The sequence below is a fragment of the Cinclus cinclus genome, chromosome 9 (assembly GCF_963662255.1).
Source record: "Cinclus cinclus chromosome 9, bCinCin1.1, whole genome shotgun sequence".
Taxonomy (NCBI): domain Eukaryota; kingdom Metazoa; phylum Chordata; class Aves; order Passeriformes; family Cinclidae; genus Cinclus; species Cinclus cinclus.
The window spans coordinates 1860072-1883083 of record NC_085054.1 but is presented as its reverse complement, the minus strand read 5'-3'; the positions used below and the strand labels follow the sequence as shown (position 1 = coordinate 1883083).

The following is a 23012-nucleotide window of genomic DNA, read 5'->3' as shown; positions in this document are numbered from 1 at the left end:
CAATGTCTTTTGCTGTGGTCACACCACAGATGGAGGTAGGTAACAGCCTCCTTGAACCAGCTTTTATTTAACTACCACAGGCGTTGCTAGCAGAAGTAGTTTATCAGCAGCACTTGAATGTAGAAAGCACATATCCATGGAGCTCCTTCCTTCCCAGTGTAAGGTCCTGTTGCTCTGTTGTCAGATACTTATATTCCAGTCAGGACAGGGCTACAGGAGCTCTGTATCCCCAGTTTGTGTAGAACAATAGCAAACAAGGGAAAGACTGTAATTGGGTATAGGCATGGAAAATGGAGGATGCAAAGGTTAAAGCCCTGTGTCAGGAAGATCTGAGGCAGAATGCTGGTGGCACAGAAGCTTTGTGGCTCCTGTATCCCTTTTTTCTTAGAGAATTGCTGTCAAGCTGGCCTGTCTCTCAGGCAGTGCCAGTCTCCATCTCAAGGCTGTCTCAGTCTTGCTGCTGTTCAGCCCTGCAGATTTGGTAACCAGTTCATAGTTACCAAAGAACAACAGGGAATCAGATACAGGCAATGTGTTAGAGAAGGAAAGAGTTTTGAGGAGTTGAGTAATGCACATTTTTTCCATCCAGCGTAACTGCTAATGGTAACCTTTTATTACTAAAGTGGTCAAAGTGACTAGAATCTGGTTTGTTTATAGGGACTACATGCATGGCTCTATAGTCTAATGTGATCAAAAAAGGAAACTGATAATAAAGGAAAAATATACCTATGGAAGCAAGTCAGGTGATGTTTCTGTGTAATTCCAAGTAGCACTGCAGAGATTAACAGCCTGGCAGATTTTTCATCTTAAGCTTTATTTTTATAGGGGTTTATAACTTGGCATTAAAGTCAAGAGTGGGTGGAAACTTGGCAAATGTGGTTCAGCCCAGAAAGTGAATGTTATTTATATTTATTTCTCACTGGGTTTTCAAAAACACTTGGTTACTTGTTTTTGTGTTCTAACAAGTAATAATTTGTTGGTTTCAGTGACTTACTGAAACTACAAATAGTTCAGAACTTTTTCAGCTCTTCTGAAGCTCCTAGTGGAAGGACTCTTTATTTTTAGGGTTGTCAGTAACGTAGCAGGATGCTCCAGGTATTCCATTACACTGAACAACAGCTTTATTCTGCTTACACCTGCCAAGTAGCTATTGTACCATTGGAATAATTGCATTTGGCTAGCAACTGTGTGCATTTAATGGCATTACTCAGGTGCAGGCAATAGTATGGCCATGTTGGCTCTGAATCATCTGTGTTGCAGAACATGGTCTGAGGCTGTGACAAAGCAGCCCCTGCTCACTCACCTGCCCACACCTCTGCACTGGTGATGGAATTAGCACTGCTCCTGTTGCATGTTTCACATTGATTCGACGTCTGTTCCTGAAGTGGTATAGAGCTTTCTGTGCTGCATTTCACAGAGGCCTACTGACATCATGAGGAGCAGCTTTTGAATAGGGATTTTCAGTATTTTCAGCAAGATGAAATACTGCGTTATGTATGTGACAGCCTCTGAGTAACTCAGCAAAATGGTCATTTGCTCACAATAATATTTGTGTATCACGTACCTTGCATTGCCTTTCACAGCTGAAATATAAGTAAACACTTGTTTAGAAATGCAGTTGGGTTGAAACATTGTGGAAAAGTGGAATTCACAGTTGTCTTTGAAATTAATTTTTATTTTGATTTTTTTAAGCAATTATTTAATAGCAGGCTAAAGATGTTATGGGATTTTCCTTTTAAAGAATGGGGAGAGTGAGTTAAAACTCCTTACAAGGAAGTCCTGGGTATTAGTTCACCTAGTTGTAAAATTCAGTACTTGTGATGTTCCAAAGTGACAGTTCTAAAGATAGTAACTGTGTTTGTATGTGTTCAGGGCATGACTCTCTCTCTGTCTTAGATCAACTATGGAAGGTGAAAAGAACTGTCTATTTAGAAGAAAACAGAGGAAGCCATTAGTAAGCTGTCATTCTGAGTATTAGATTTTTAAAGCTTCAAAGCTTTATAAAGATTAGGTTTTCAAAAAGAGTTCAAAACCTCATACAATTGTTAATTGTTGCACAAGTTATAATACTATTATGATCTTTCTGAAGTGAATCCTATCTTATTTGCTGAGAACAGTACAGGGATGAGGTAGTAGTTTTCTATGATACGTGTTTCTAAACACTTTTATATCAGACCAATATAAAAATGCCTGTTCAATTGCATGTAGGGAGGCTTATGGAATCTGCAACCTACTGTAAAATGACTTCTGATTGCTTAAAATTATCTAGGTTATGTTTATGCAGTTGCTAAACTTAATTTCCTATTTTAAACGGTACTTTTAGAGAAAATTTAATTTTGTAATATGTGCATTTAGTTTTGCAGTTACCTGAAAAGATACTGTGATATTCCTGACATAAGATATTTAACAGGGACAATGCACATCAGTATATAAAACTACAGTATTTGCATTTAGTGTGTAGTGTTTAATTTTTTGTGACATGGTGTCACTTAGAGATCACTGTTTTGCTAAACAAAGATTTTGAGGAGAATGAAAGCACTTTCTTTCAAGTGGGCATTTGTGCAGAAGTGCTTTAAAGCTTCTGCCCAGACTCATGGCAGTGAGGCTTTGGCTATAGGAGCCATTGCTTTAAACTTTCCTCACGTGTGAAATTCACTGTTTTGTAATATACTTTCACACAACCAACAGGAGTCTGCTGGGGTGCGTCTGTGTGAGCTGATAGTACCAGATAGCTTTATCCACACACAGTGCAAGGTAGAGTGCATGTGAAAAAGATAATAGCTGCCAAGTTTGTAGTGAGAAGCAGTGCCATGAGCTGCACAGGTAATGGCCTCGTTTTCATTTGGTTTGTGTGAGTGGATACCAATTGGAGTTTCTTTCCTTTACCTAGATGCCAGTGATTCTGAAACACTGACCACTTTTAAAGGTTAATCAACTTGCTGTGACAGATTCAGGTGTTAGTATCAGTATAAATGGAAGTGTCCAAACTTATTTCTTTAGGGAAGGAAGCTGGAGAGGATACCTGCAGTTGGTTTATAAGGTGTCTTCATGAGCTGTGGGTGAAGCCTGGGAAGTCCAAAAGAATGTTAATTATTAGTTTTGCTTTTACTCTGTGTTCCTTTTGCTTATGTTTCTATGATATTTCTACACAAGTGTAGACTTACAAGGTAAAGCAGGTGCTGTTGTGTGCAGTCACCTGCAATGTAATTCTTGCTTTAAGTGCAAACTGAAATGACATCAAGCCAATTTTTCTCTTTTAACAGTGGAGAGAGTGGAAAGAGAAAACCTTTCAGACTATTGTGTTCTTGGTCAACGTCCCATGCACTTACCAAATATCAACCAGCTGGCAACTTTGGGAAAATCTAATGAACAGTCTCCTCATGGCCAAATTCACCACAGTACTCCAATCCGAAACCAAGTGCCAACGATGCAAACAATGATAAACCCTGGGCTCCTGTCTCCTCAGCTCAGTCCACAACTGGTGAGGCAGCAGATAGCCATGGCCCATCTGATAAACCAGCAGATTGCTGTCAGCCGACTGTTGGCTCACCAGCACCCACAGGCTATCAACCAGCAGTTCTTGAATCATCCACCCATCCCTAGAGCTGTCAAACCAGAGCCATCAAATTCATCGGTGGAAGTCTCTCCAGATATTTACCAGCAAGTCAGAGATGAGCTGAAGAGAGCCAGTGTGTCTCAAGCTGTCTTTGCAAGAGTAGCATTCAACCGCACACAGGTATCAATTTCTATTCTATAACCAAGAAGGGGCAAAGCTGTGGCTCTTGTGGGGCTGTACGGTTGTTGCAGATCAGGGCAGGGGGTGTGCTATAGAAGCATGTCAGACCATTCTCAGTCTTTCTCCAGTCTCTTTGTCAGTTTTGAACAAGGCTGTTTCTTCCTGGAACAGCTGCTTGTTTGCATTTGGCCACTCCTGTGCCATTACCTGAGCTTTGTTCTCTAGCAGTCATTTTACTCATGGGAGTTCTTCCCTGAGCTCCTCTGTGTGGCCATAAACTTCCCTGTTTGCCCCTGCCTGATTGCCAGGAAGAGGTAATAAGAGACTGAGAGTCAGAGGTGTTTTTTGCCTTCCTTCTGATGCTTCCTTCAGTTCCTTCCTGTGGTACAGCTGATGTCACACCTAGTGCCAGAGGCTGCTCCCGCAATAAATGTGTAAGGAAAGCGTGCTGGGAAAAGTGTGTGCCTTTTGTAGCAGATTGTGTTTGCTTTCATACATCTGACACGGGTTTTCTCCCTCAGTCAGTGAAATACAGATGTTGAAATGATTACATGATAGTGTCACCTTAAGCCTGGCACCTGGAGTGCCCAGGGTGAATGTGTGCTCGGAAAGACAGGCCATTTACATTTATCCTGCAGGATACAACATGTGATCTCTCAATTGTGGAACTCTGTAGCAAGGCTTAAGAAATGGAAAGTGGCTTATATTTAATAGTGTTACAAATTCCTTTTATGTAGCTGGAGTAAGATTTGTGTAGCTTTGAGGTAAGATTTACCAGCAAGAGAAGAAATAGGGGAGTGTATATCTCTAGGAGGTCTGTCCCTTGCCCCATACAGTACCTTCGTCTGTTCTCCCAGATTAATGATTTTCTTTGGCACTGCCATTTTGGAAATGCCATGTTATGAGGGAACTAATTAAAGTATGGAGCACATTTTATTACTTCCCTTCTTCTATTAAATTCATAAGATGGCTGCACTCAGAAAAAAACACTTGAGTTCTGGGGTTAGCCTTGAGGATATCAAATGAAAACTACATAGGAATGTATGAGTATTTCCTCTTTAAAATGCTGCTTTTAATTTGGAAAAGCTTTTCATCCCTCTGGGATCATAACCTGTTGTATATAAAGCCTGGTATAATCAAGGTGGATGGTATTGACAGAATGACATATTCTGAACTGGAGTGAGGGGTTGACAGTAACATTGCCAGTGAGGCTTTTGTCACTGCTGATGAACGTGATGCTCTCCTTTAGCCATGCTGGGAGACCTGGGCTGGTAATGCCCAAGTCTGCTATTAAATCAAAGGCCCATTCCCCAACAAGAAAGCTATTACCTGCTTCTTAGCCCTCCATCATAAGGAGTACGATGTACATATGATTCCAGAACAGTCCTACAAGTCTTACAGCATCCATAAAAGATTTGCTCATCTCACACCAGTGTTTTGTTAGTCAACAGTGCCCTGATACAGAAGACCAGTGGTCTTACATACAGTGCATCATGTCCCCAGGAGCCATCACTGTAGCAAAAGAGTGTAGATACACACTTAATGTTTCCTTATCCTCAGCTGTTAATTCCAACTCAGACCAAACTCCCCTCACATCAGGGACTGTTCAGGGTATTAAGAAGAGGGCTCGGGCAGTCAGTATTGCACTGCACAGTAGAAGGTGTGGGATATTCCCACACATCCATGGTGGAGAAGCAAACTCTGTAAAGGGCTCTTGGAGTGGAAAGTCTACTCTCTATTCAAGTCTACTCTTACCTCCTTGCATCTCCCCTGCTGCCTCCAAGGTACAGAGAGGTATGTGTTTCTCTCTGGAAAGGTTTGGGTTTGTTGCATTTCACAGAAGTGTCAACATTGGAAACTGGAGGTCTGTTGTTTCTCCTGATGGTACCAAATAATAGATGCTGTGTGCCAGCCAGCTAATAATGGTATTAATCACTGCATTATGGGCCACTGCTTAATCTTTCTTCCTGGTAGCTCTGTGGTGCACATTAGCCTATAATTAAGTATAGCTTCATGAAATATGTACTGTGAGGCTTGTTTAATAGATAAACTATTCTCTAATTTATTTTAAAGTCCAATGACCTACATACTCAGTGCTGAAAAGCCCTTTCTTACTAACATTATTTCTCCCCTGGGACCTTCCATCTGAGCAAATCTGTTAAATGAAGTAGAGGAAGCTTTGATCCAAACTAGGCTAAATCCATAGGTACAAGTGGCTGACACTTGTATGTATGCATGAGTGTGTGGGAGGGAGAACGTGAGGAGGGTCGGAAGGAAGAGACATGAGATTGTATGGTTTGTGAAACATTCAAATCTTCCTCTTGAAGTTGGAAATACGTAACAGAAGACGACAATATTTGCATATACCTGTGGGCATGTTGTCTGCACACCTGAAAACGAAGCACTTCAGGCTCTGTGACAAGTTCTGTACACTTTCTGGATCTCAGTGCTCCCACTGAAGTGCAGACTGAACATCAGGCAGTTTAGTACCTGCTGCATGCCCAGGAGAGCTGCACAGGCTGTTGGGCAAGGAACTGCTCCATGCTGTTAGCCACGAAGAGGGTTTCTTTCAAACAGAAAGTTCCAAAGTGATCATTTTCCTCTTCATTTGAAAGTGTGAATGAAGAACCCTCAAAGTGTATATGCCTGATATTTAGTGTCTTGGGCCAACCTCTGCTTCTTATATTTAGAAACTCAGTGTCATAATTTTAATTCACACTATTGTGGGATCTAAATACATACTTACTCACCACATGGGATGGGTAGAAGCACACACAGAGGCAATATAATTATTGCATGCAGGTGGTTTTAATGACACTTTTCTATAAGAAATAAATTCCTACACAGCCTTCAAAATATTTAAAATGGTGGTGCACACTACCATGTTTGTCTAAGATGGTGTTGCCTATTATCTGCTTAGCAATGATAAGAACAGTGCCTGTTGGAATGAAACCCTATTGAGCTCTGCATAGCTCTTGTGGCATGGAGAGGGCTTGCCATGGCTAAGGCACTTAGCAGTATCATTGAGGCACGAGGTTCAGTTTCTTGCTTGTGTAATTGTATTGTTTGTGCCCGAGTTTTTTATGGCCAGGATCCTTGGCTTTGGCTCCCTCTTGCCTCTGACCCCTAAGTCAGAAGAATGCGTTGTTTACTGAAATAGTTTGTTCCTTCTGCTCTGGACCTTAAAAACTGCATGCAGGAGTGTGAGTGGATTTGAACTGAAGGCAGACAGCTTTTTGAGGCCCATCAGATGCCTGAGAGTTATATAGTTAGAGAGTTAAATAGTCATACCTGATACCTTTAAAATGGAAGGCATCTTCCTAAGGCACGTAGACATGAAGCCAAGCTGAAGTTGTTATTGAAACTGTCATTAGTGAAAGGTTTGAGTTCCGTAAGACTTCGGTACTTTGATTGTATAAAGCCATTCAATCCTGAGGAAAAATAAAACCACAAGGAAAATTCTGATTGATACTGCAAATCTATAAGAGAAGTACAGCTTTCAGAGTTAGAGTACGTGTACCTCACACTTGGTATTGCCCTGTGCACATTTTTAAAAGCAAAGCTCATGAGTGTAGGAAGTGCCTGCAGTATGCAGACTGTAGAGGGTGAGGAGGTTTTAGTACATGTCATTTAGAGCTCGTGTCTCTCCTTGGTCTCAGACAGTGCAGTGAAGTCAAAAGGCTGTCAGTACAGTGCAGTAATGCTCCAGTGCAGGCTGGAGTTCTCAAAAAATGCCTATCTGGCTGAAACCTGCATTGTCTTTACATCATGGTAACTTCTAGGTGATGGGTGGCCCCTGAAAGTGTGAGCACCACGTTGGTCAGTGGAGATACTCTGAAATGGGAGGCAGGACAAGGGCTGTGGACTTCTTCCTGGAGGAGAATACTCACATGGAGTTTGGCCCAACCTTGGGGCAGAGTCCTTGTACCATCCTGCAGTTTATTGTCTCCTAATATAGCATTCAGATTGCAACCAAAAGGTTGTAATAATCAGAACTTGCTTATTGCAGGTTGTAATGTTTTGATAAATTGGTAGGTGATGTTGGTTACAGGAAAAAGTAGGACTAAGAGGAGTATTTTAAAGGAACTAAGTGAAAATTTACCTTGTGCTTTGCTGGAAAGCTTTTCAGCAAATCTGGAGGGGCTGAAGTGATTCCACTTTTCAAAATCCGAACTGGAAAATAGGTGATTTGAATCCTGTTCTGCATAAAGAAAATTAACGTATTATTCTTCTTCTCGTTTGCTCAGCATTCTTCTTTGCTGCAGGCTCATGGAGTTGTAGTCAGGACAGTTTATTGGGCTCTTTGTAAGGGTCCAGACAGTTTAAATCACTTGATCAGTGAACTGCTGCTCTCCTTAGGAGTACCCAGTGGACTGCAAAGCCTACAGAATGAAGGACTGTTTCAGCTTGTATCTTTCTCGTTTTTCAAGCATCTTTTATTTTTTTTTTTTTTTTGCCAAAGTTGTGACGTAATAGCCAAAACTAGTAAAATGTTTGGGCGAGTGGCCATTGCTTGTTTAACTGAACAGGCTCCGAAACTGGAAATATCCTTGAATCTGAAGCTTTTTAAATCATTGTGGGGCCAGATACAAAGAACTGGATAAAAACACTGGTGTGTTCAGGCTGCTGCTAACTTTCTTCCCAAAGAACAGGGCTCCCTCCTTCCTACCCTGAGTAGCTCCATGTGGGAATGTTGGTTTCCCAGCCTGCAGATGGGAAAGCAGCACACACCCAGCACAGCTCCTGCCTGGGTAGCTGGTGCCAACCATGTCCCTTTGGATTAAAGGAAGTAATAGCCTGAGAAGGAGGAAACTCCACCAGCTTCAAGATGTAGTGAAGTTTATGATGAAATAATCTGCACTGATCCTCCTTGTTCAAGGGGTTTGGTCACACCTTGGCTGCAGGTGTGGGTTGAAGCATAGGGGAACCCAGGATTGATGCTGGGTGTTGTTCCAGCTTCTGGTGCAACTGCAGGCAAGTCCAGGCTTCTGCAGTAAGGAAGAGGGAAATAACATTTGTTGGCATACAAAAGTGTCACCTATTTGGTGTCACCCAAATAGATCACCTATTTGGGGTGGGTTTGGGGGCTCTGACAGCATAGTCTGGTTGCTAAGGGAAGTACGACTGTGGGTTGTGACTCCTCGTTTTAATTCTGCTTTCTTTGGCAAAATTCCCCCAAATGGAAACGGGTTCAGAAAAGGGTCCTCTACAAGGCATTAATATCAGAAATATGGTTTGTTGAAATAACTGACTCTTCCACGTTTATTTGCCTGTGTGCCAAATCCTGAACAGAATTCCTTTTGCAAATGATTTTCCCTTCAACTCAAATGAGAGGAACACAAGGAGCTTTAATTCTCTGCCTGGTATCTAGTGAGACAGTCATGCTGCATTCATCGCTATGGTGTCTGCCCCATTGTGCACAGACTTTCAATTAGCAAGGCTTCTGGTTTGGGTTTTTTGGGGGGATTTTTTGTTGGTTTTTACCCTCTTAGAAAACTCTCTCTTATGGCATGAAACAGTTTCATGCTGCCTGCTTGTTTTGTTCTTGGGTGTAATGTGGCACAAGCAGTGTTCTGTTGTACTCACAGGAAAGAAGGCAGTCTGTAAGGGAAGTGCTTACTTTAATAAATTGCAGATTTTTGGTACATGGGATATTTGTTCCAACAGTGGGTTTTGCACTGCCCAAAATTTCAGTTTCAATTAACTTAATTGTATTCAATAGGCTGAATGAAAAGATCTTAAGTAGCATGTGAGTCAGGCTTTCAGAATGTGTGCTTGTAGGAGGTGGCTGCTGCCTGCTCAGCTGATGCACAGGAGTCCTGAGCCTTGGAAGCAAGGGCACAGATCTGTGGCACAGATCACACACACAAGCTGTGTGTCTTTGCTCATTTTCCAGCATATTTCAGGATAAAGGTCTGAACACGCATGTCATATAAATGGTATGCAGGTGGTTGGTCTTTTTCTGCCTCCTTTTCTGCATGCATCCGCATGCACATCCTGTCTTCCCTCATAAAAACAGATAGCATAATAAAAAAAGAGGCTTTATTAAACTAATGCAATAAAGCAGTTTTCTTTGAGGATTTAAACACTTCATTTTTAATAATAAAAATCAAATTGTCATTGTTGCACCCCGTATAAGTTTTATTCAAATCAGCCTCTAAATGCTTTGTGCCTAAGCAGCTCTCTCTTGAGATGTATGTATTTTAGCATTAGTTAAATGAGTTTAAGAACAAGGCTCATACTCTGGCTGTAGGCACTCAATCTGGGGATCAGAAGATTTCTTCTAAATGAGGGACTGATGTGGTGTGTACACTGAAGTGTACTGGGAGACTGTTGGTCTCCCATTCACAGAGTTAACCTCGGAGTCCTTCAAGTTCTCAGGTTTGTAAAACTGATAAAAATGTAGCACCACACATTTTGACTGTTGAGAAAGAAGAGCTGGTCAGGGAACAGGGTACAAAAACACTTCTTGCCTGATGGAAACTGTGACAGAATGGATATGAAGGTGCTTGGTTTGGCTAACCACTCAAAATTTTCCACTGATTATCTGAAGCAATTTTGTTCAGCAAAATTGGACTGGACACATTGCCAGGATAAGCATTTCTGATAGACTTCCAGTACTTCTGCTTCATATCCTAGCTGGAATTAGGAAGAGATGGAAGGGAATGGAAACAAAGCAGCAAGCATTTGAAAATGAGCTTGAGTATCAAGAAGCCTACAAGTACTTCATCTAGAGGTTCTTGGTGAGTGCTGTATGCTTAGAGGCAAAGAGAAGTATTTCAGAATTGCTGAATGCATCTTGTTCAGACCAGAAGACAATGCTGAAGGTGAGACCTGAAGTAAATACAGAGAGGCAGAGAGGTGTTGTGGTAAAATCCTGCCTTGACGTGAGAAAAACACAGCAGATGGAAATGGAATGGAATTGGAATTCCTTGAAGGGTTGTGAGAAGTTAGTGCTTCTGCTGCAGAGCTCCTGGACTGACCTGCTGCCTCCAGCTTGCTGCTGCAAGTAGCAGACAACTAACTGTAAATTTAAATGGTCATTTTAGCCTGGCAAAATCAAGCTTGTTGTATGCTCAAGGTACAATTACGATGTAGCTCAGCAGAAATGTGTGGCTAACCAGGGGTTCCCTGGGTGCTGGAAACAGGCCTTGTGGGCTGAGAGGGGACAGGTTGACATCAATGACCTTTAAGATCCACATGTTGAAATGGACTAAATCTCTACATTTTCTCATCCTGCTCAGGGTCACATCTATGCCTGATGGAAAGCAGAATAGGTTTTCTGTTGAGACTTGTCAGTACAAGTGCAGGGCTTAAAAGTATTTGGAACTTTAAGCACTGCAGAAGCAATATTTTTCTAGTATTTCAGCATTTTCTCTGTTGCTTTTGGCCATGGCTGAAATATGGAGAGGCGCAAATAGACTGAAAGTCTGAAAAAACGTTCATGCTTTTTCAGTCCTTCATATATATAATTTCCTTACACAGAACATATAAACTGAGGTTTAGCACATTAGATGCATTTATTTAAATTTTTGCCTTGGCCAGTGTTTTGATTGTCCAAACCCTATTCTGAACCTTTTTAACATTAGTGCCTGTAGTCAAATGGCTTAGGTCTGTAAGAGGGAGAGCATGACTTCTCTCCAAGCCATCGAGCGTGCTGTGTGTGAGGCCCTGTCCAGTGCCTGGCAGTCTCCTGCTGTCTGATGGCCCTCGTTCTCCTCTGTCCCCAGGGCACGAGTGCCTGGGCTGCGCTCCAGCAGCACCGCCTCGCCCCCATCCAGATTACTTTTCCAAAGTTCCAGTTGCAAAATTATCCTGCCTTTGGTCACTGGTAGTGCAGTCTGCTGTCCCACTGAGATCTCAGTGATGCCTTTCCAGGCCTGAGCAGCAGCCCTTTGGGAAGAGGGCACAGAGGCTTTGCTCACCTTCCGTGTGCTTTGGTCAAGCCTGTGCTTGCCTCGGAGGCTGCTCAGTTGGTCAACTGGATGCTGGAGTCAGTTGGAATAACATTCACTGCACATTGTACTGCATCATCTCTCAGAAGCTGCTATAAAAAAGATTAGGTGCCAGTGAGGTTGGGTTGTTTGTTCTGGGGAAATCCTGTAGTTAATAAAAGTAAAAAAGTTTTCAAGTGGGGTTTCATAGAAAAAATGCAAAGCAAGCTCCTGTGACAGTGACTTTGCTGGCCTGATGGGGCTGCATTTAAGCTGGTTTGAAAAAACACGGTCAAAATTGCTCCTTCTTTAAATAGATTCAGTGACGTTTTTGTTTTGATTGGACATGTGCTTTTTTCTCCACCACAGGTATTATTTTCATAAAGTCAGTTATGGATCCGGCGTGTAATTTTAAAAATAGTGCAAGTTCCAAGGGTAAACCAGGCTGTGCAGAGCCCTTGTCTCAGGGTGATCACACCCCTCGTTTGCAGGCACAGCCTGTGTGAACATTAAACTTCATCAGTTGCCTCTTCAGCAGCCGGTTTAAAAATGATGCAGAGGAGTGGAAAAGCAATGATATTATCAAGCTACATGTCCTAAAATGTATCCTGGGAGCTGTGTTCTATGTAGAAGATCTGTTTGGCTATTTAAAGTCATACTGAGACTTTCTAGTCCCTGAAGATGATCTTTTAGGTTTGCAGAATTGGTTGCTCTGCAAACTGCCAATTTTTTTGTTTTTATTTTCTAATATGTAAGTCGGAATGAGCTAATTTAGCCAATGGAATTTTATAAGAAATCTATTAATGCTGTGGGTTTCCCTCCCTTACCCCCTCCAGCAGAAACATAATTTGCAGAAATGAAAACAGTCCCTGGCTGGCTTTAGGGTTTTCTTAAAAATAGAAACAGTAGGGTTTGTCTGGCTGGGCCAGTTTCCTCACCACACACCTGGTGTATATCACTTTAAAAAATACATTATGCCTCATTAAATTACAATTAAATGAAATCATGATCATTTGTTTTTCTGGAAGGAAGATGTTTTGCATATTGAAAGCCTAATTTGTTGCAGGTGACGAAAAGGCTGAACAGATTATTTAACATCGCTCTGTTTTTTTATAATGTTGCTCACTGGTGAGTTTGCGTACACTTCAGTAGCTCAGAATTATATTATTGTAAACGTTATTGCTCTCAAGACACTTTATTTTATTGTCCTCCCCTATCACTCAGCTATCTGCTGCTGTTTGCCGGCGTTGTTGTTTATCTTCAGTTGCAGGAGGACACATGAGATTTGTCCCTCGTGAGTCAGTTCTCTTATTAGCTCTCCTGCTGTTTACATGGTCCCTAAGCTGCCAAAGCACTTAGAGGAGCTACAGAAAAACCCTTTTGGCAGCCAGATTTCCTACCTGTGGGTCTGGAGCACGGGGAGCAGGGCTGCTGTGTCGCGGTGCTGCGGAAGCGGCGAATCCCCCCCGGAGCGGGTGGCTGCCTTAGGAGAGGCTCCCAGCCTGCTGATGGAACACCAGTGCTGCAAAATACTGCTGTGTCCCTGCAGCAGGGCAGGGTGAGAGCCTCGTGGGAGCAGGCACCAAATCTACCCCATGATAAGATGCTTCTGGGGATAAATCAAGAGCCCTCAAGCACAAGGGTTGAAAGGTATCACTGCCTGAGATACCTCTTAGTGCCATGAGCAAGCCACTCATACCTGTGAGCCTCTGATTTACATACAGAGGCAGTGACTGCATAGAAAAGTAATTGCTGGCATGCTTTCACATATGTTTCTGCTCTCCATTTTTGAAATTGAACCATAAATTTAGTGAGGCTAAAATGGGAGGGAGAAAAAACTGTCTTGGAGTCAGCTCCAGTAGCTTTCAGGTCCCTTTCTTTTCATACTAAACTCATTAGTTTTTGAAGTTGAGGTTTTCTTTTAAAAATAAGTTTTACATATATATCCTTTCAAAGACACAGGGGATTAGAAATTTAGAGAATTGGTGGAACCAATATTTCCTTTCTTTATTGCATTTTAAGAATTTTTCACTTACTTCAGGGGAAAATGTTAAAAAGGACTTGTTGGTCTTGAAATTGTGCAGGTTGTGGCTTCAAGCTCCTGTTTTGGTTAATCTCCCCCAGTCTGTCAAAACTTTAGCCTTTCAAACTTTAGAAAGGTTTTCAAAAATGTCTTTAGCTTCTCTGAGAGGTGGTAAACCCTGAAGAAGAAGCCAGGTATGAGCATGCAGTTGTGCTGAGGTTGCACAAAATACCAGAGGACAGCCCAGCACTGCAAGTTCTTCAAACTTCTTCCCAGAGAGCAGAGCTTTTTCATCAGCCAGCTTCTGTCTGTCATCCCACTTCTGAGTGGTGCTAACAATGATTGCATTCCCAGCTCCAGTCCTTCTGGTGCCCACAATGATCATTGCAGAAAAATGTAACTGGGAGTGTCTCAGCTTGATTACGTAGATGAGTTGAAAAGATGGAGCCTACCTTCACGTTGTTTGTGGAACTTGCTTAGAGCACTTGTGGTATAAATTCTGCTGAAGTAGAAGTTTCACATGTGTATTTTCGTGTAGGTATTTAATAGCAGATAGATACAGATACAGGTATGTAATTTGTTGGTCAATTGGTTTTGTCAGGAAGACTGGTAAATAAGGTCAATGTATTTTAAAAATGTTGGCGTTTGGTTAATTGGCCAACTGTAGTGACCGTGCTCTTAGCAAGGATTTTTGAAGGAGGCTCTCTGACATGGAGGAAAATAAATGAGAACTAAATTGGGGTATCTGGTTGCTTTCTAGTAACATTTTCCTGACAAGAAAGGAGTAAGCCTTGCCTGTCCTTGGGAAGCAGCTTGCCTGGGTGCTGGCTGTGAAGTAACTGCAGAACACTGCTGTCTGCAGCCACGGCGGGGCCTGCGGGGTCCCTGTGCGTGTTCCTGCCGACCTCTCCTCTCCTCTCCTCTCCTCTCCTCTCCTCTCCTCTCCTCTCCTCTCCTCTCCTCTCCTCTCCTCTCCTCTCCTCTCCTCTCCTCTCCTCTCCTCTCCTCTCCTCTCCTCTCCTCTCCTCTCCTCTCCTCTCCTCTCCTCTCCTCTCCTCTCCTCTCCTCTCCTCTCCTCTCCTCTCCCAGAGCCAGCCTAGGTGAGCCCTCCCAGCTCCAGCTGCCATTGCACATGCTTCTTTCCCAGGCATTCCTGGTGCAGCCAGCCAGCCTCTGGGTTGGGACAGCGGGGAGGCTGTTGGCAGGATAGCCTTTTGAGATAATGAGCATATAGAATTGCATGTTAATGTAAGATGTCATTTCGATATCATCGTGATGTGTTGCATTAAGGTAGAAGTACTCTCAGTGGGCAGAAATGCTCCCTCTCAGCCTCCTTGCACACCAGGACATTTAAACAGGTATAGTTTGGGAATTTGCTGCTCCTGCTATTTGGAAGTCCCAGTTTGTGAAGTGTCAGATATGAGAGGGTGCCTGGGAGAAGCTGGTGGTGCACACTGTGTCTTTAGTAGTTTCTCTAGGCTCTGATCCAGACTTGTGTGCTGTGCCTTTAACCTGTAGGTAATCCATGGCACTGTTGAGTGCGAGTGTGTAGTTTTGTGCATAAATTTAATCCCATTGTTAGATTTGAGCCTCTTTTAATGACATTTTCATCACTCCAATTATTTTGGTTTTTTACTCTTTATGTTTTGGGAATGCTGTGTAATGGCTTTTCTAAAAACTAGATTAATATGGCATTCATTCACAGTTGCAGTGTGAAGCCTGTGGTATTTTAAAATGAGGCATGAAAGAATGGGTTAAATCCTAAAGCTAGATTCTAAGGTTTTATTATTGCTTCATTTTTCTCCTTTCAGAAATGACTGTCCAAACTGAAATGAGCGGACTGTAACATAAAAACCCAGCCAAACATTTTTCTTTATAAACCTCCTGCACTGTTTAAATGTCGAAACTAAATTTACCAACCTTGGCAGATTTGTCAAAGATGAACAGGATTGCCAAGTGTTCCCAGCTTCAAGTAAAAAGAGAAAGAGAGAGAGAGATCTAACAGCTCCGAAAATATTTGCAGCAAGCACCTGGTGATAACTGCAATTTCTTCTAACCAGTGCACCTACCTTCCTATCCAGCATCTCCATACTCAGAAGCTTATTACTGTGCTAGAATAGGACAGTCCCAAAATAAACCCCAGCCCCCAGAAGACAAACACTTTCCTACAAAACATCCCCTCAGGGAGAGCCCATGAGATTCTGATGTAGATTCTCAGTACTGCAACCCAGCTGGTTACACTAAACAAATTTTTAAAAACCAAAGAAACCCATCAACGCATGACTGGCTTTTTTTTTTTTTTTAAAAAAAAAAAACCCCAGGGTTTGTTGTCAGAGATACTGCGTAAAGAAGAAGACCCTAGGACAGCTTCCCAGTCCCTCCTGGTGAACTTACGGGCGATGCAGAATTTCCTCAACTTGCCTGACTCGGAGCGGGATCGTATCTATCAGGATGAGAGAGAGAGAAGTATGAACCCAAACGTGAGCATGGTGTCTTCAGCTGCCAGCAGCCCAAGTTCCTCCAGAACACCCCAGGTAAGATGCAGTCCCTTGCTACCTGTTTGTTGTCTGGGTAATTCCAGGAAAGGAGTTTCTTTCCATCCTTCCCCCTGTCTGTTGCTCCCCTTGCCCAGATGAGTTGTGGAAAATCTTTCATAACGTTTTGGAGTGGCTGTTAAGAGACATTTAGTGGATGTCAGGAAGACACTGTGATGATCATTCTTATTTAATCAATGCCATAAATGCAGAAGAGTATGTAACATTAGTGCCTGGAAGAATGCATGTGGGCATTACAGGCTGTTGATATATGTCCATTAATTGTAGAATATATTATGGAAAGACAGTACATGTAGCTTTTTACCTGTGTCCATAACCATCTTCAGAACACAGGAAGTTTCTGGGTTTCTGGTTCATATATGTTGCCATAAAAAGTGTCTAGTGAACAGAGGTCGATTGTGCATTAGATAAATGTTGTTAGAAAATACTGTGCACCATATTCTGCACAGGAAATCACAGTCCTTGAGTTAGAGGTTTTTACAAGTAAATGTTTGAGGTACAGAAAGTGGAGATGGACAGCGTGCTGGGAAGGAGGATGATGCTTAGAGCTCCCAAGCAGCTGTCACCTGATTGACTTAACTGCATGTGTTTATTTATGTGCTGTTGCTGCCTGCTCTTCTCTGAGTAGGTTATTCCTTTGCACTAAGAAAGAGCATCCCAAAACTACACTGTAGCAGTCATCCCCCCTTGTACCAGGCTGATGCAGTCCCACCTGTGTACTCTGCAAAGTCAGGGTGCTTGCACGGGGCTGCTGATGAACTCCTGTCATGACATTTGCCTGACTTGAGTCTGAACTTTCTCGCGGTACAGACATGATGCATCAGTTCTAGCACTTTACTAATCTTCAGTAAATGGGCCTGTGTAACCGTTCTAATAATACCAGTGATCACTTCTCGTTGAATTCTGTAGTCACAGCTGCTAAAAGTAGTAATAGTAAGCAAGCAAGCACTGCTGTGGGGAGTGGAGTATTCCATTCAAACTGACCATCCTTAGGGAAGTTGTGTTGATTTTGTACATACTGTTGAGGTTGTTCAGTTTAACCCAGACATGTAGATGCACTTCACCGAATAAATGATGTAAAGAACTGTTTTCACTGAAAGAAAACTTATCCTGGCGACCCAAATCTGACACTGAATTTTCATTACACTGGAAACTCACTGTATTCTCCTCATCTTTTTTTAGTTACCTTTTTAGTGAAAATAAAAATACGTAGGGATTTTAATAGCAGGTACCCTATTTTACTATTCAAATAGTGTAGCCACTTTCTGCATCTGTATTGTTTCATTAAAGAATTAGCTTGCTCCTGCTTATATTTACTGCAATAGGTTTTGTACTAGAATCAAGCACTGAAAGGAAATTAAGAGTTTAGATGTAATCTGGTGAGAATAAAAATTGGATCTCTAGCCCCGTTTCATTCCTGTGTTGAAATATGCCATTTTCCCATACTCTAGCCACAGCCAGAACATAATTTAAAATAATGAAATTTTTGCCTGCCTTTGTAAGAGCTAGATGTTGCTAGAAAACTGTACTCTAGAAGTATAAACCAGCTCATACTTGCCTTATTTCAGCTTGAACAATCCAATAGAATATTGTGAGGTTTTTGATCAGCAAAAGCAGCACACAAAGGTTTGTGTACCCAAGCGCTCGCCTTGTGCCCGCTGTGTAACATTTCCCCAGCCCTCAGAGGGCCAGCACCATTCAGCACAGGTGCTGTTTTGACAACTTGGACACCTCTGCAAATGAGGCTCTTCCCAGCTCCCAGGCAGGCAGCACAGCTACTGTGCTTCCCCATATGCCTGGTATTAGTTCTGACAAGACAAATGCCGTCCTCGCAGGCGGCGCCGCGATTCCGGCAGCGTCAGCTCCCCAGGCAGCTCTTAGCTACCCTGGAGCAGGGTGCTTTGGGGCAGCAGGGGTAGGTGCTGTACCAGCCTTGCAGGAACTGTGTCAGTGTGCCAGAGAAGGTGATGGAATGGCAATTGGAAACATGGTTTCCATAGATACAGATATCCTGCAGCAATGCTTCTGGGATTGAGTGTGCTGGGTCGCAGAGGAATGGCAGATACCTGTGGAAATGCTTGTGCTGGGGCTGTCATGCAGGGCAGAGTAAGCCAATCTCAGCTCTCCCCGACTCTGAGCCAGCCCCAGGGCACCCTTTTGAGATATCCCTGGCTCAGGACCTGCCTTAAGATGAGAATGAGATTGATCCAGAGAATGGGGTACAGTTGCTATGGGGAAGATGATCTGAGCTGTTGGGAGTTGCTGTGTGCACACAGAACCCCAGTAAGGGGCTGGGTGCAGTGCTCTGGCACTGTGGTTGCAAACACTTTTTCTTTTTTTCCTCACTGTTGGGAGTAAGATGTTTCAGTAGTGGTAAACTCCTTAATATCAAGACCAGCTTTGAATCAAGGCCTTTACCATTAAATACTTTATTTTAGTTATTTTTGGTTGGTATTTGCTCTTCCTCTTTTGGTGATTAAATAAAAAATGGTGCAGCTTTCAGGGTGTACAGGGCAGGCTTTTTCCCGACATGTGGCTGTGGACCTAGAAGTTTAGGAGACCCATGCGGGATGGAGTTAGATTTTAAATCTTTCCTTTACATGCTAATTTTGTTCTTCTCAGGATCTCAGACATCCATAACAGCCTTTGAGGCCGGGGTGACCTCGGCTGCTGTGCTAGCCAAAGGCTGCAGTGCCTGGGAAGACTTTTTTGTACCCGACAAATCTCTGTTAAATCACTCCTGACAGACTTGGACAGTCCTTTTCCTTTCCATGAACTCTTTGTTGTTTTCTTACATTTCCCACAGTTTCCCTAGCTCTCATCTGTCTGTAAACAGTGAATTCCAGAGCGGGGTGTCCCTGTTGGGCCCTGTGTGGCACCGTACCCAGCTCCTGGTGGCAGAGGTTTAGCCCTGGCCTCCCGGGGCATGGTGGCCGTGCTCTGCCCCAGCTGCTGTCCAGCTGCTTCTGCCTGCGCACGGGGCTGGCCTTAAGGAATGGGAAAATCTTCTTTTTGCATGTGTCCTGCCTACGACAGGCAGGGAGCAAGCCCAGAGCAGTGCCTGCTGAGCCTGCAAAGGGAGAAGATACAGGTTGGTTAAGGCTTTATCTGGAAGTCATAAGAGGAAGAATGAGTAGTCCAGAGTGTTGTCTTAATTGGATTTTGGCTCCATTATTAATGTGGCCTCAGTACAGAAGAGATATCAGGAAGAGGAAGATTTGGAGGATGACAAAACAGAGGAAGAAGTTCAGATGGTTTGGTTTTGCCTAGTTAACCTTCCTATTAACAAAAAGACATTTGGGATGTCTGCCTAGTTAAAAATTAACATTAGATGTACTCTAACAGATTTCAACTCTGATGCAAAAATGGGATCCATCTGAAAAGGTTCATAATTAGGCCAAATAGGAGTGTCACTGGGTGGTTTGGTTCTATTGGGAAGTGTGAACTTTGCCATTTATGTTGTGTTCTTTCCTAAGACCTTTAGGTCTCGAGACAAAGCAAAGATTTTTTTATCAGTAACTTGCATTTCCCTTAAAAGGTGTAAGGGGTGCAGTGATCAGCCCTGGTAGCTCTCTTCTTTGAGCCCAGGAAAGTAAGTGAGATCTGTCTCCAAGGGGCAGCTGGTGCTGGGAGCACTCAGTGAGCATCAAAAACGCCCTGACTCCCTCTCCTGCTGTGCATTCTGGGGACCACCAGTACAAGGGGCTTTAAAATTGATATCCTGTAGCAGTCTTCTGAACTGTACTGATAGAAGCCTTGCAGGGGTAGGCCAGCCCAGGGAAAGTGCTGGCAGCGTCCGTTATTGTCCTTCATTTGTCACAGAAGCTGATGGGAAATCATTCAATTAAAAGGAGTGCAGTGGAATACACAAAATCTCAATATGAGTTTAGGAGAATGAGGGCAGCACATCAAAGGCATGCCAAAGCCCAGCTTTATGAAATGATTTTTTTTTTCATTTCCACTGATTTCCTAGGTGAAATTAGGTGACTGTCTGGCTAGCATAATGATGATAAGGCTGGGAAACCATACGTACTCAAGTGACATACGTATAGTTTTAATAAAGAATGAAGAAGACTTGAGGGAGTGCATTAAATTGAGTAATAATTTATTATTTAGAGACCTCTACCCATTTACTCATTTTTTCTGGGAGAATTGGCTCTTCCTCCAAGGTGTAGGCCACTTTTAGATGGGGGGGAGAAGGTAGAGCCTGGTGGCTGTGCTGCAGTAGCTGGCTGGCAAAGCCAAAGTCAGTGTGTGCCTGCAGCCCAGTGCCCCAGCTACCTATCTTGTTGTTGAGCTGCTCAATAAACATGCTGGGAGAGGGAGAGGGGCAGACTTGACAGGGCCTTGCATGTCCTATAGGAATGCACTGCAATTATTTCCAATCACAATTAACCTGATTAGAATAATGGACAGGAAGTGTCCCTCTGTAGCTAATGCAGTTTGGCATCAGCTGACTGAAATCCTTTGATAATTTCTGCACAGATGGCTGGGCTGAAAGCAGCACTTTTTTAATTATTATTTTCATGGTCTCTTGGTAGGCCAAAACCTCGACACCAACAACAGACCTCCCCATTAAGGCGGACAGTGCCAACGTCAACATCACAGCTGCCATTTATGATGAGATCCAACAGGAGATGAAAAGGGCCAAGGTATCTCAAGCTCTGTTTGCCAAAGTGGCTGCCAATAAAAGTCAGGTGAGTGGTATAAGGGATTTCATTGTTGTGGGGCTTTCTGTTTGTTTTTTTGTTTTGTTTTTTTTTTTTAAAGCAAACTCTGAGGTTGGGACTAGGTCCATCTTTTCCTTCCACCAATAAAATTACATCTGTTCCTACCGTAATAATGATAATTTTCATCTCTGGGGAACCTGTCATGTTTGGCTTTTGCCTGCTTAAGTGGTTTCCTTTTCCCTTTTAAAAGAAGATGAGGAAAGGGTCAGTTCACAGCCAAGCTTTTTCTCCCCTTTTGTACAAACATGTCTGTCTCTTCCCACGTATGATACCTAACTTACACCTCTGCTAGTAGGACAGGGAGCTTCCAAAATGGTAGTGTCCTACTCATTCAGCAAGTAATGAGATTGCTTTCTCAAGTGGTTAACTGAGGGAAGGCAATGGGAAACAGCATATTAGGCAGGTGCTTCCTTTTTAGCATGTTCTATGTGCTGCATACGGTATTGCCATGTGAATAATTCACATTGGATCCAATCATTTCTACAGAAAGGCATGAGAAGGCACTGCAGTGAGTTCTACTGGATTCATTTCTACCTAGGGTGTAAAAAATACATGCAGGCAAACCTAGATCAGGGTAAAATTCTTGAAGAGAATCCATTAATTTAAAAATTTCATCCAACTATTTTAAAAAAATATAATGCACCAGAAGGGATTTTGTGGAAAGGAGGACAGACAGATTTTTTTGAAGGGCAGCAAGTGGATTGGGGACTGTTGGAAGGAATTGTTTACTCAGTGAAAAGAGCTGCTTCTGATCCTGGATGAAATTACTCAATTCAGCTAGGAGAGGGCATCAATATGCACACAAAAATGCACAAATGTTCACGTGACAATGAGAGAGTGGGATAGAAGTATCTAGGTGCATGCACTCTGAAAACACACTTCCCTCTGTGCAGGGAAACAACATTACAGTCATTAAAGTAGATGTAAAATAAGAGGTTGAAAGGCATAAAAGACAGCATCAAAAGCTATCAAAGCACATGGGAAAGCCGTGTCCTTGTGACAGGTATTTGTGTCCTGACACATGGAGATCTGATTAATTTTTCCTTCTTCATGTAATCGTTGATTTTCTTTGCCTTTTGCTTTCTCTTGTCAGGGTACAGGGGTTACAGTCCCTCTACCCCCCAAACCAAATCCCAGGCTCAGTATGAAATACATAAAAGGAAAATACCATGGAACCCTCTTAAACTGTTAAATGCATAAAAATCTCATGTACCACATGGCAAAATATAATGAGAACTGGAGCTGTTAAACGAATAAAGCTGTTAAAAGCATAATGCCACTTGGCACAACTACTGTGCATTTAACGGTTTTCCACTGTGTAATAAATGACATATGTGGTAAACGTGCAGTAAATATAAAAACTGCACAATTGATTTTGCAAACGTGCCCCTTATTCTTTACTCCATGCAGATATCAAAGTTCCACCCAGAATCCGGACTGGACAGCTTTTAATAAGGAGTGTTTAACACAGACCGAATGCCAGCCTCTCTGAGGTTTGGCTTAAAATTGCCTGCAAGCTTCCTGTCATTATACCCAGAGGCTTCTTGAAATAGAGAGGGACTGAACCACCCAACAATAATTTGGGTGGCTCACCAGCTTTGGGCTGTGCCAGCTTGAGTGCACTTCTCTGGCAGCATTGCACACCAGCGCCAAAACAAAAATAAGATCTGTAGTCTTTCGTGTGGAAAAAAAGCAGGGCAGATTTTGAACACCAGATGCAAAAGGTTAGGAACAGGATCCACAAATGTTATTGTTTAAAGCAAAGTTACTGCACATAAAGGTTTTGTTTCTTCAGCAGCAGCGAATAAAGCAGCGTTTCTGAGCTGATGTTTCTTTTGTTTCACAGCCCTGCCAAAGCAGTGCTGGCTCCCTGGGATGGCCCAGCATTCGGCAGGCTGAGATGTCACAGCGCTCTGCTGGAGCATGAAAATGCTTTGTGGGGACACTAGAAAGCAGGGACAGAGGAAGCCAGAGCCAAGAACCACAATGGTGCAGGGCCTCCCCTGCCTCAAAGCCCACCTGTGTGTGCCTGTG

At 42.9% G+C, this 23012-nt stretch overlaps 1 protein-coding gene across 1 annotated transcript in view; it reads left to right on the top strand.

Annotated features, from left to right (window-relative positions):
- SATB2 (SATB homeobox 2) overlaps positions 1–23012 on the top strand; it is a 127969-nt gene that overhangs the window by 71092 nt on the left and 33865 nt on the right. The window contains exons 6-8 of the mRNA XM_062498186.1: positions 3264–3736; positions 16015–16227; positions 20790–20945. Coding sequence (XP_062354170.1) covers positions 3264–3736; positions 16015–16227; positions 20790–20945 — 842 coding nt within the window. The remainder of the gene's footprint in view (positions 1–3263; positions 3737–16014; positions 16228–20789; positions 20946–23012) is intronic.